The sequence below is a fragment of the Dipodomys ordii genome, unplaced genomic scaffold (assembly GCF_000151885.1).
Source record: "Dipodomys ordii isolate 6190 unplaced genomic scaffold, Dord_2.0 Scaffold4, whole genome shotgun sequence".
NCBI lineage: Eukaryota > Metazoa > Chordata > Mammalia > Rodentia > Heteromyidae > Dipodomys > Dipodomys ordii.
In genome coordinates, this window is record NW_012267220.1 from 33,876,087 (window position 1) to 33,888,437 (window position 12,351).

The 12,351-nt window shown below is 35.3% G+C and overlaps 1 protein-coding gene across 1 annotated transcript in view; it reads left to right on the forward strand.

The window, feature by feature from the left end:
- Positions 1 to 12,351, forward strand: part of LOC105991669 (disintegrin and metalloproteinase domain-containing protein 5-like) — a 68,558-nt gene that overhangs the window by 17,076 nt on the left and 39,131 nt on the right. The window contains exons 7-11 of the mRNA XM_013024343.1: positions 4,674 to 4,745; positions 4,916 to 5,082; positions 6,183 to 6,264; positions 6,509 to 6,645; positions 7,680 to 7,863. Coding sequence (XP_012879797.1) covers positions 4,674 to 4,745; positions 4,916 to 5,082; positions 6,183 to 6,264; positions 6,509 to 6,645; positions 7,680 to 7,863 — 642 coding nt within the window. The remainder of the gene's footprint in view (positions 1 to 4,673; positions 4,746 to 4,915; positions 5,083 to 6,182; positions 6,265 to 6,508; positions 6,646 to 7,679; positions 7,864 to 12,351) is intronic.

The following is a 12,351-nucleotide window of genomic DNA, read 5'->3' on the forward strand; positions in this document are numbered from 1 at the left end:
GGTAGCGTTCTAGCTTTGAGTAAAAGAGCTTAGGGACAGTATTATCCAAGCCCTGAGTCCCAAGATTAGCACCAAAACAAACAAACAAAAAACAAAAAACAAAAAGCAAGAGACAAAAAATTAGAAAGAGGAAGCAGAATTTGCAGCAAAATCATAAAAGGCAATAAAGAGAAAGAAAATCATATATTTAGCATATTTGTCATAAATAGGACACATTAGGAGCTAAGATTAAGATGCACTATTTTAACTCAAATATATAGGTGCTCCACTTAAAACTCAAGGAAAAGTTAATAAAAAGCAAAACCAAAGATTATACAAGACACATGCACATATACACTTTGCTTACAATTGACATATTTAAAAATACCATAACATAGGTCTGGGATGTAGCTCAGTGGTAAAGCCCTTGCCTAGCAAGTGCAATGTCCTGGGTTTGATCCCCAGTACCAAAAAAGAGAAAAGACAAAAAAGTTGAATACCATACATACAGTAAAATAATGAAAAGAAAACCATATAAAGAGAAATTTAAGACAACTTCTAGATTAATATCAATACCAGCACTCACATAAACATAAGCTATTTTAGTGAGCCACTCCAAAATTTGGTGGCATAACCCAAAAACTATTAATTTATTCATTTCAGGGTCCTTGTATTTGAATTCAGAGTCTAGTCAGGAAGGTACTCTAACACTTAAGCCACACAGTCCCCAATTATTTCTTTGGTTGGGAGATCAGAGGTAATTCTATACTTTTATCAATCTCAGTTTTAGTTTGGTCACGATTGATGCCTTCATTAATACATTTATTTGAAAATGGTACAAACTTCTTTTATATAATTACTTTTTTACCAATTATTTTAACCCAAATATTCTTTTTACTAAGGTTTTAAAGCATAAGCAGCTAACATCTGCTTCATTTAAATAAAATATATATTGCTGTGGGAGACATGAGGATTGTCTTGGAAATCTAATGGTGAGCTTGTTGGTGAAGTTCACCTCCTATTCTTCCTAAAAATGACCTTCTAGTAGGAAATTGCTCATGTTCCCATAGAGTTTTGGGTTTCTCTCTCTCTGTCTCTGTCTCTGTCTCTCTCTTCTATACCAAGGGGTTTGAACTCAGGGCTTCATTCCTCTTGCTCAGTGTGCTTGCTTAGCTGGCAGTCTTCTAATTTTTTTTCTGGTTAATTGAAGTTGGAATCTCATGGGCTTTTCTGCTTACAATACTTGGGTCTGGCTTTCAGTCATAATCTTATGGATTTTTAGCCTCCTGAGTAGCTAGGATTACAGGTGTAATTCTTTGTTCCTTTATCTTCTCCATCAAGTATCTCATCAAGTAGGGTGTCATAGAGCTTGATGTCTCTCTGGCTTCTTTGATCCAGTCTTCCATCATGCTTTTCATTTTGCTTAGCATATTTTTTTAGCTCATGGATTTCTGTTTTAGCTTAAAATTATTCTTCCTGTCTATCTGCTAAAATCTGTTAGAAAATTTAATCATTTCTCTTGAAGCTCATTGAATGTTCTTAAAACAGCGGTTTTTAAATTCATCCAACAGTTTGTCTAGTGTTTCTGTCTGTTCAGTATTTGGTTTCTTATTTTGATTGTAAAGTCAGATCACCATTCCCTGAAAGTTTTTGATGTTTGCTACCTGGTGATATCATACACATGTTTTAACATAAGGATATTTATTTAAGAGTAAAGATATTTATTGCAATTTGGGCTTGTGCTCATCTCTACAAAATTTCAAGCAAGCTGCTAATTTTCTCTGAGCTTGTAGTTCCTTTTGGTATTTCAGCCCTGGAAACTTTGAGGCTCTCATTGGGGAATTCTAGCAAGACTTTAAGGGGGAAATTCGAACAATGCTCTGCAAATTCTTCCAGATAATATTTAATTATAGAATTCCTGGCTTATTTTTTAGGGTAAAGTCAAAGCTTTAGCACTCATTCTCAAAGAGACATAAATCCTCAACACATGAATACCAAAGAAAGTGGAACAATAGTTCAAAATGAATCTATATACTTTAGTGATCAAGTGAACATCCAGAAAAGTCACATGGTTCAGCTAAAAGAACATTTTTCTTGATTTCAACAAAAGAACAGAAGAAGCCAGTTACAAGGAATATTTAGGTTGTGATTCAATTTATAAATCCAAAAGAGAATTAATCTTGAAAGGTTGGGGAACAGTAGCAGGGACTTGTTGGGACCCTGGTCCTACTCTGTTTTTTGTTATGTACCATTCATAATTGTTCATATCAATATAAATAAATTGAAATCAAGATATAAAGTAATGTATACATTCTTATGTTCACTGAAACAATATTTTCCACAATAGCCACAATATAGAAAGAACCTAAAATACTGGGCTGGGAAGGTGGCTCAGTGGTAGAACGCTTGCCTTGCATGCCTGAGGCCCTCGGTTCGATTCCTCAGCACCACATAAGCAAAAAGAAAAAAAAAGCCAGAAGTGGTGCTGTGGCTCAAGTGGTAGAGCGCTAGCCTTGAGCTGAAGAGCTGAGGGACAGTACCCAGGGTCAGAGTTCAGGCCCCATGAATGGACCCCCCCCCAAAAAAAAGAAAGAACCTAAAATACTATCAGGCAGGTAGGTAAAGACAAGTTGGGAGCTGAGTGCCATTCAGGAGGCTGAGATGTGAGGATGGTAGTTCAAAGCCAGCCTGGGCAGGAAATATTTTGAGACTCTTATCTCCAATTTACCAGCAGAAAATCAGCAGTGGTGCTGTGGTTCAAAGTGGTAGAGTGCTAACCTTGAGCAAAATTGCTCAGGGACAGCACCCAGGCCCAGAGTTTGAACCCCATGATAGACAAAAAAAAAAGTGGTTTATATATACAATAAAGTATTTCTCAGCTTTAGAAAAGAAGGAAATCCTGTGTTACATGACAACAATGGTGAATCTGGAGGCCTTATGCTAGATTAAATAAACCAATCACAGAAGGATTATAATTCTGGTCAAATTCATAGACACAGGAAAATTATGGTTTTAGAGACCATGGCAGATGAGGAAAATAGGAGGCTGCTGTTCAATCAGTGTAAAAGTTCTGTGGTGTAAAGATAAATGTTTTCAAGAGACTTGCTGTATAGCAGAGGACCTATTGTTTTTCTTTTTTTTAGATTTCTTTGTTTTATTTGAATGTAGTAAAGAAAAATATATTGAAATATATATATATATATCTTGTAGTGAAATGATTTCTTTTTTAATAAGTTTTTTATTGTGAAAATACTGTACAAAGGGGTTACAGTTACATGAGCAAAGTAATGAGTACATTTCTTATCAAGCATTGTTGCCCCCTCCTTTGTTTTCCCCTACCATCCCTTCCCTCCCACTTCCAAACTATTACCTCCCCAAATTATAAAGTTTGTTTTTCAACATAGTGCCTTGTACATCTCATTGTTACAGTAGGTCAACCTGTATCCCTGTTTAAACATTTTGTTTTTTCCCTTCCCCTCCCCAAATTATACTGTGCATTTAAGTTTTTGTAAAGAGAGTAAATCACATGTTAAATATTCTTAGTACAGCATAAAAGGAAGTTCTTGTGAAAAAGAGACACATAAGATTAGATTAAGCAGCACTGAATAAAAAAAGAAGTAAGGGAGCTGGCCACATCAGACATTAAAATTTTTTTAAAAATATATATTTTTAGTCATCAAGGTGATGTCCAGAGGAGTTACAGTTGCATAAGTAAGATAATGAGTACATTTCTTGTTACCCCTTCCCTCATTTTTGACTATTTTCCCTCCTAATACAGATCATTTCTAACATATTGTCTTGTGAATATTGTTGTTGCATTGGTTCCCCCTTGTCCTTCAAACATTAAAACATTTTAATTTAAAACATTGATGTGGCCACATAGAATACATTTCAACACTATTACATAACCAGAATTTTAAAAATCCAACACTACACCCAAGGCTATTTATTATGATAGAGTAGTATACAGATTTCAAACTACATTTCAAGCTATATCCTAAACTAAGTTGTGATTACAAATCTTCATGTCATAAATGAAAGCACAGATTTGATGCTATTAGTTTCCTTCCCAGCATTGCAGTGTCTACAAATTCTCATGTTGCACTTTTAATTTATTTTGTTCAATGTGTTTTTGAAACTTTCTTTGGAGACCTTCTCTTTGGTCCATGCATTAAGAAATGTGCTGTCTAGTTTCCCAAGTGTTTGGATATTTTTTCCTACTACACACTTCCCCTTTAGTTTTATTTTTTCATTATGGAGAGGAAATATACTTTATGATTCAATCTTTTGAATTTGTTTATGTGAGTCTTGTGGTCAAGGAGATTATTCAACTTACATTTGTTGCATGAAGGCTTAAATACATGTATTACTGGAGCTCCTGGTGAATGGAGTGTAACAGAAACACTGATTCGATAGTGTAGGTTCAGTCTCACTAATCCTAAGGTGTGTCTGTGGTGACAAAAGGGCAAGAGCATCTTAGTTGCCATATTGATCCCAGTGTCCAGTACATGAAACATCATTTGGAATCCTATTATTAAATATTTTGTGTAAAGTCATTATTGTCATATCAGTGGGTATTTTCCATATTCCTAGTGGAATATCATTCTATGCTTAAAATATAGTCCATGGTATGTTTAAAGAGATATGGTAGGTTAATTATATCACTAGTTTTTAAAAAATAATATGTTTTTCAGTTTGACTACATGGGCTCTGACACAAAGACTGTAACACAGAAGGTTATTCAGATCATTGGCCTTGCTAACACTGTAAGTTTTTAAAGTCTTTTTTGTGTATTTTGTAAATACATAGATAATAGGCTATGATATGTGTATAGTATTTTGCTATGCTCTTGGAAAACTCTCTGTAACCCAATAGATACAAGTTTAACATGATGTTCAAATACACTTAAGATTTCTTCTTTACCTTTGCTTTTCAGATGCTTGCCCAGTTAAAACTAAGTGTTGTAATAAATTCTATTGAAATCTGGTCTAATGATAATGAGATTCCAACTGATGGACGAGTTGATCTGATGTTACTTGATTTTTTAAAATGGAATCATGATCATCTTGACACTCCAACACTTCATATATCATATTTATTTGTGTAAGTATAATATTCTAGACTTTATATCACTCAAGGAATATTCCAAAATAACATATATGCTAATTGTGTACTTTGCAGATTTGATGACTTGACAGATATTTAAACATATAAGCAAGCTAATTTTGTGTGTGTGCTGATACTGGGGCTTGAACTCAAAACCTTGGCACTGTTCCTTACCTTTTACACTCAAGGCTGATGAGTCATTCCTCCACTTCTAGCTTTTTGCTGATTAAGTGGAGAAAAAACAATCTCAGATATTTTTTCTTTCTAGGCTGGTTTTGAACTTTAGTTCTCAGATCTCAGTCTCCTGAGCAGCTAAAATTTCAGGTGTGAGGCACCGGTTTCAGCTTAAATTAGAATTCTTTGTTCCTCATTAGGAACTAATGCAAAACAAAATTAATAAAAATATTTTATCAAAGACCATTGACTTTCCGAAAGATCCCCTGTATAGTATTTATGCTTAGTTACTAATAATGCATTGTACATTTAAAAACTGAGAAGTAGACTATATGTATCTCTTCTCACTATAATTAAAACAAGATAAAACAATGACACTGGAGAAAAACATATTATAGGAATTGAAGTAGCTAAAAGCTTAATTGTGAATGTTATAATTTCTTTGGGATTTGTAAACTGGTATTATCTGTTACCAAATCTCTAAATTCTTGCTTATCTAATTAATTGTTATATTATATTTTGTAATAAAACAAATATGTTAAACTGTCAGACTACCTAGAATCTCATGTGCCAAAGTCTAATTACTTTTAGATAATTAATGAGTAAGGAGGCCATGAAAAATATTTTAGGGATGTGAACATAGAATGAAAACCGTAACTATTAGTAGAAGGGGAATTTGTATAAAGTACTAGATATTGTCCTTTTATTACTGGATGTTTATCAAATTCAACATTGATATACTGAAATATTCTTACTATTGAAATGTGCAAAATTGAAGTATTGAGATAAATGCATTTAAATACTATCCTTAGACTAGCATGGCATTTGCCTCATAATGGTTAAACTATGCTTGCTGCTATGAAAATAATTATCATTAGTAATACTACCTTAAAATGTCTAATCTGTAAAATTATTAATTTTAGTTTTCAGAAAAATCCTATTCAAGCAGGTGCTGTATTTCCAGGAAAAATATGTGATGAGAATTACGATGTAGGAATTGCTGTGGTATGTAATCAGACATTATTGAGTTTCATCTCACTAGTTCCTATTTCAGAATTTCCTAAGTATTTTGAAGTGTGGAGCCTATTATCAAAGCATTTATACAAGTCTATAATTGCCACCACATTGGTATCTTTCATTCCCTTAAAATTTTTATGAGGTTTCATATATATATATATATATATATATGCTTTTCAATCAATATTTTTCGACTGATTATCCTTTTCTTTCTTTTTAATTCATATTTTAGTATCCAGATGGGTTCTCCTTAGAGTCGTATACCATCATTTTTGTGCAAGTGCTGAGCCTTGGTCTGGGATTAAGTTTGGATACATCCCAGGCCTGCTATTGTCCAAGAGGTGTTTGTACAATGATGCCCAAAGCTGTGTAAGACCCTTTCCATTATCAAATACATACATAGGTTTGTCTTGTTATTTTAAACAATTTAAATTTTTTTCTTATTTTTTATGCTGTTACTAGAGCTTAAACTCAGGGCCTATAAGCTGTCCTTTGCTACTTCACTCAAAGCTGGTGCTCTTCCACCTGAGCCAAAGCTCCATTTTAAGCTTTATTGTGGCTAGCTGGAGGTATGTATGCTTGTGGGAGAGTGTGTTTGTGAATGTGTGTGTGGCATGTAGGGAAATTTGATATAATACTATAAATTATTCATATGTATTTATATATACATATATAGAAGTTTAATATAGTCATAAAATGGTATATAATATATCCATATTATGTATATGTGTATATATAATGTATATGGATATGTATAATATATCCATATCGGTATATTATATGACACAATATTTGTGTATATATACTCACTCAAATATATGTGTTTATATACATATATGCAAATACATGTATAAATACATGCATATATGTATATACATGTATAAATATATATACATGTAAACACATATCTATGTATTTGTTTTTGCCAATCCTGGGGAACTCAGTGCCTGGACACTGTCCCTGAACTTTTGTGCTCAAGGCTAACACTCTAGCATATAGTATTTATATATATATAATATGTAATACATATTATATATATGTATATATATATATATATATATATATATATATACAGAGAGAGAGAGAGAGAGAGAGAGAAACTTGAGTATCTGTGGATTTGCATATCTGGGGGATATCTAGGATTGGAGTGCACCTGGGACCTTGAAACTAATCCTTTACAGGTATGGAGAGATTTTTCTGTACTTGGTCTTGCATAAACATATTACATAAAAGAAATTTAAAATACATTATTTTTTCATTTTTCTTAGTGGAGTTATAAAACTATTAAAATGTTATTAAAGTGTTATTAGAGTGTTTATTGTTTTTCCACAAAGCGTAATGTTATTGAAATCTTTCATACAAACATCAAATGAGGGCAAAATTTTTTTTTTGTCTTGTTTCAGGAACTACGGGGGTATCAAGGAGTTCAGCACTTGTAGCTTGGATGAGTTCAAATTCTTTGCATCTGAGGACAGGCTACAGTGTCTTGAGAAAAACCTTGTTGAAAGGCAAAGTCCAGCATTGGGTGGAAAATGTGGCAATGGAGTAGTGGAGGGTGGAGAGGAATGTGACTGTGGCCCTGAATCGGTTGGTAGAAAGCATATCAATTTCTTATGTATGTATAATGCTAAGAAAAAAGTTGGAAACATTATCTTGTTTTAGTAAGATATATTTGAAAATCACATTTTTTCTTCTAGGAAGATAGTAACCTTTAAATATACTTTACGTTTTTGTTTTTGTTTTTGTTTTAGCCAGTTCTGAGGCTTGACCTCAGGGCCTGGACACAGTCCTTGAACTTTTGTGCTCAAGGGTAATACTCTAGGGCTTGAGCCATAGCTCTATGTCTGGCTCTTTGATGTTTAATTGGACAGAAGAGTCCCTTGGACTTTTCTCCCCAGGCTGGCATTGAACTACAGTCCTTACAACTAGCCTCATCAGTAAGTGGGATTACATAAACCACTGGTGCCTGGCTAGTTTTGTAAGTTAATGCATGCACTTTTAAGTAATGCTTGTCCTTAAATATTGTTTTCTAGCATTATTTATTGTGCATATCAGATAAAAATTTAATGACCACCAAGACTGCAATACACCCTTTATATCTGTCTGTCTGTCTGTCTGTCTGTCTATCTATCTGTCTATCTATCTATCTATCTATCTATCTATCTGTCTGTCTGTCTGTCTGTCTGTCTGTCTGTCTGTCTGTCTGTGTATCTAGATGCCAGTCTAGGGGCTTGAACTCAGAGCCTGAGCACTGTCTCTGAGCTTCTTTTGCTCAAGGCTAGCCCTCTGCCACTCAAGCCACAGCACCAATTTTCTGTTTATCTGGTGCTGAGGAATCGAACCCAGGGCTTCATGCATGCAAGGCAAGCATTCTACCACTAAGCAACATTCCCGGCACCAGCAATACACTCTTAATAACAAATAGTAACAAAAACGCACAAAGCATTAGATGACAAAAGACTAGATCCAAGAGAATAGCTAAATGCTCTGTTGACAGTAAAATATATGACCTATAAAAATATAAAACTATGATCTAAAATCAAAACATAATAAGTGTAAAAAGAAATATAATGATATCAGTGAGATGGACAGGTGGAGTTGCTTAAAGCTTGTTACTGCTTAAGAAAAGGATTAAGGAAATTGAGTAAACAACATTTCAAACTGAGTTACAAAAGGGCATTACCATAATGCAATAAGAAAGAGCTAGAACCTTGTGGAGCACAGACATTCAAACCACTGAATTCTGAATCCAGGAGGAACCACCTTGCTTCTGCCAATCTTGTCCTCCTAAGTTGAGTAAGTTCAGAGCCAAGAGTAACTTCTTGAAGGAAAAAAGATAAGATGTGGGCTTCCTATGACTACAGTGACGCTGCAGTATTTGATACTGAGTAATTCTGTAATCCTCACAGTCCATAAACCAAGGTCTCCACATCTGAGCTGTTACTGCCCTGTGCCATCTTGAAACCAGAGCTAGTGTGTGTACTCTGTGTTATTTACATAGTCCCACCATCCCTGAACCACACTCATAGATTGTAGTATGGCATAGCTCCATTAGGTGCTATAGCTGTCTGCCATGCGGGAACAAATTACTTAGAAAGTATTCAGTTGTCCCATACCAGATGCTTCTTTGCCCTGTCACTGGGCTCCTCAGAGCTCTGCAGACAAACTTTATCCCCAGATACCTCAACTGATGTGGCATCTTTTCCAATAGAAAAAAAGAGACTTATGTAGCTACTCTGAAAGCCCAGAATCTTTGTGACTGGACTAGTTCTCCAGAGTTTGATGGGCTTTCTGTCTCCCTGAGTAATGGAACTATCATGCCAGCATTTCCTGACACCTCCCCTCTGTCCCCCTCTCCCTCCTTCCCCACCAACCCCCAGGGTTGATTCTACAGCTACATCTCACCATACCTGAATACTACTGCATCATTCAGCTTCACAGGGACTAGATCATTACAGTTTCCATCATTTCTAAATATCTACATGATACTTCTTTTTTTTTTTTAATTTTCCATGATGCTTCTTTTGGTGCTCAAGTTGTGTCATGTTGGCTCTTGGGTCTGAATTACAACTGTGGCCTTCTTCTTGAAGCCAAAGCCATTGAAATGCCCCTTCTTTTCCAGAGGCATTCCAAGCCACAGTTAAGTCCCTTATCCACACTGAAATACTAAGAAGTGCTTCTGGTTCCAGTCTAGGTGGAAAACCTGCATCTCTCATGCTTCAGTGATTAACCTTCTTGTATCTGTGTCATAGATGACAGGAGGTCAGTGAGACATTGCCAAGAATCTGAGCTCCATAGACACTGTGAAAACTTGTGCCATAGAACACATAGAGCCAGGCTGCCTGTGGGAGCGGTCAACCTGACATTAACAGGCTTCTGTTAAGTTGTCTTATTGTGGGCAAAATGACAATAAGGGGACTTCTAGCAACCATTCCATCAAGAAACCTATCAATTTGCTCTGCCACCATTGCTATTACAGACTCCCATAGCAGAGGCACCGAAGCACTCATAGGTCACCATTGACACTGAACACATTTAAAGTAGCTTCCCAAACTACAGTACCGTTTCTGTTCTGAACCAGAACACACTCTTTGCCACCAGCATCCTAAGACCAACATACATTTAAGAGTTATTTCCCTATGAAAAATTTGGAGGAGGCAACTGTTTCATAAGATGTGCAGATAATGATGTTAGGAAAATGAACCCTAAGATATGTATTTAAGTGTTTTTTTTCTTTCATGCATTTGTTTTTCTTTGTTGCTTTGTATGTCCCTCCCCCACAGTATAACCCCTGCTTTCACTGTATTTGATGTCGGTATAATTTGTGGAGGGGAAGGGGAAAAACAAGTTGTTTAAATAAGGATTCAGGTGGACCTGTTGCAACAATGAGAAGTACAAGTTGTCATGTCGAAAACGAACTTTACCATTTTGGTGGGGGTGGGGTGGGGAGAGGATTGGGGCGGGAGGAGGCTTGGAAGGGATGGGAAGGGGAAACAAAGGAGGAGGCTACAATGCTTGATAAGAAATGTACTCATTATCTTGCCCATGTAATTGTAACCCCTCTGTACAGTATTTTCACAATAGGAAAAAGATGTGCAGATAACAAGTTTATAAGAAACATAAAAAGTAAAGAAAACTTCATATCACCAAAGGGAAATTCTGTACTGAGTGACATCAAATAAAGAAATTTATGAGTTGTCTAAAAAAAGGAATATGAAATAGTGACTGTAAGGATATTTGTTTAAAAATTTTACAGTGTACTCTATTCCAAAAAAGTTTTTAAAATTGTCTTTATAATGGTGATGTACAGAGGGGCTATGCAAGTCAAGTAGAGTATACTTTTTGGACTTTGTTACCCTTTCCCTTGCTCTCTGCCGGTTTTCCCCTCCCATCCTCATCCATAAGTGGTATAGTTCATTTTCAACACAGTGTCCAGTGAGCACCATTGCTGTATTTGTTCATCCTTTGTCAAGGACACTTCTTGAATAAAAGAAAATTTATTAAAAACAGAAAAATAAATAATGATATGGCTGATAAATTCAATACAGATAGATATAATAACCAAGCACAATATTAAAGAATTTAATGAATGAAATAGAAATGCAATTGAGAGCTTTAAGAGAAGACTAGGTCAAATGAAATAAAGAGTCCTTGAGCTTGAAGGCAAGCTCCCTTCCATAGTTCAGCTGGTAGAGCAGAGGACTGTAGCTTGAAGGCAAATCCTCTGGGAAAAAAAGTAGAGAGTGATGAAGGGTACAGGGCTTATATGACACCACTATGTAAATTCATATTATAGGCTTTCTCAAAGGAAACGTGATGCAAAATATCATAAAAAGCTTATTTAATAAAAAGCTTGACTAATTCTCCCCAAGTTCTGAAAGAAATATGGAACCCAGATCTATGATAATTGAACTTCCTCAAGTGCACCTTACTGGGGTACATTATCATCAAAATGAAAGGCTGAAAGAATTTAAAAGCAGTAAAAGAAAACTTTATGTGACAAGGAGGTTATTATTCTTCACACAGATATACATTTTTTTGAAACAAAAAGAAGCAAACTGGGTGCTCACACCTGTAATCTTAACTATTAAGGAGGCTGAGATATGAAGATTAAGGTTTAAAGCCATCACAGACAGGAAAATCTGTGAGACTCTTATCTCTAGTTATCATTAAAAAAACCCAGAAGTGGAACTATAGCTCAAGTGGTAGAATGGTAGCCTTTAGCAAAAAACAAAAACAAAACAAAACAACAAAAAAGCTCAGAGACAGTGCCCAGGGCCCAGGCTCTGATTTCAAGCTCCAGGACTTACAACCACATCCACACCGCTCCCCCCCCCAACCCCACCCTCCACAAAATGCCAGACTTCAAACTACTACAGAGCCATAGTAACAAAAACAGTTTGAGTATAAAAGCAGACCTGAAGACCAATTGAACAGACTAGAAGACCTGGAAATAAACAAACAAATAAACATATATGTGTATCTATCTATCTATCTATCTATCTATCTATCTATCTATCTATCTATCTATCTATCTATCTATCTATCTATCTATCTATCTATCTATCTATCTAT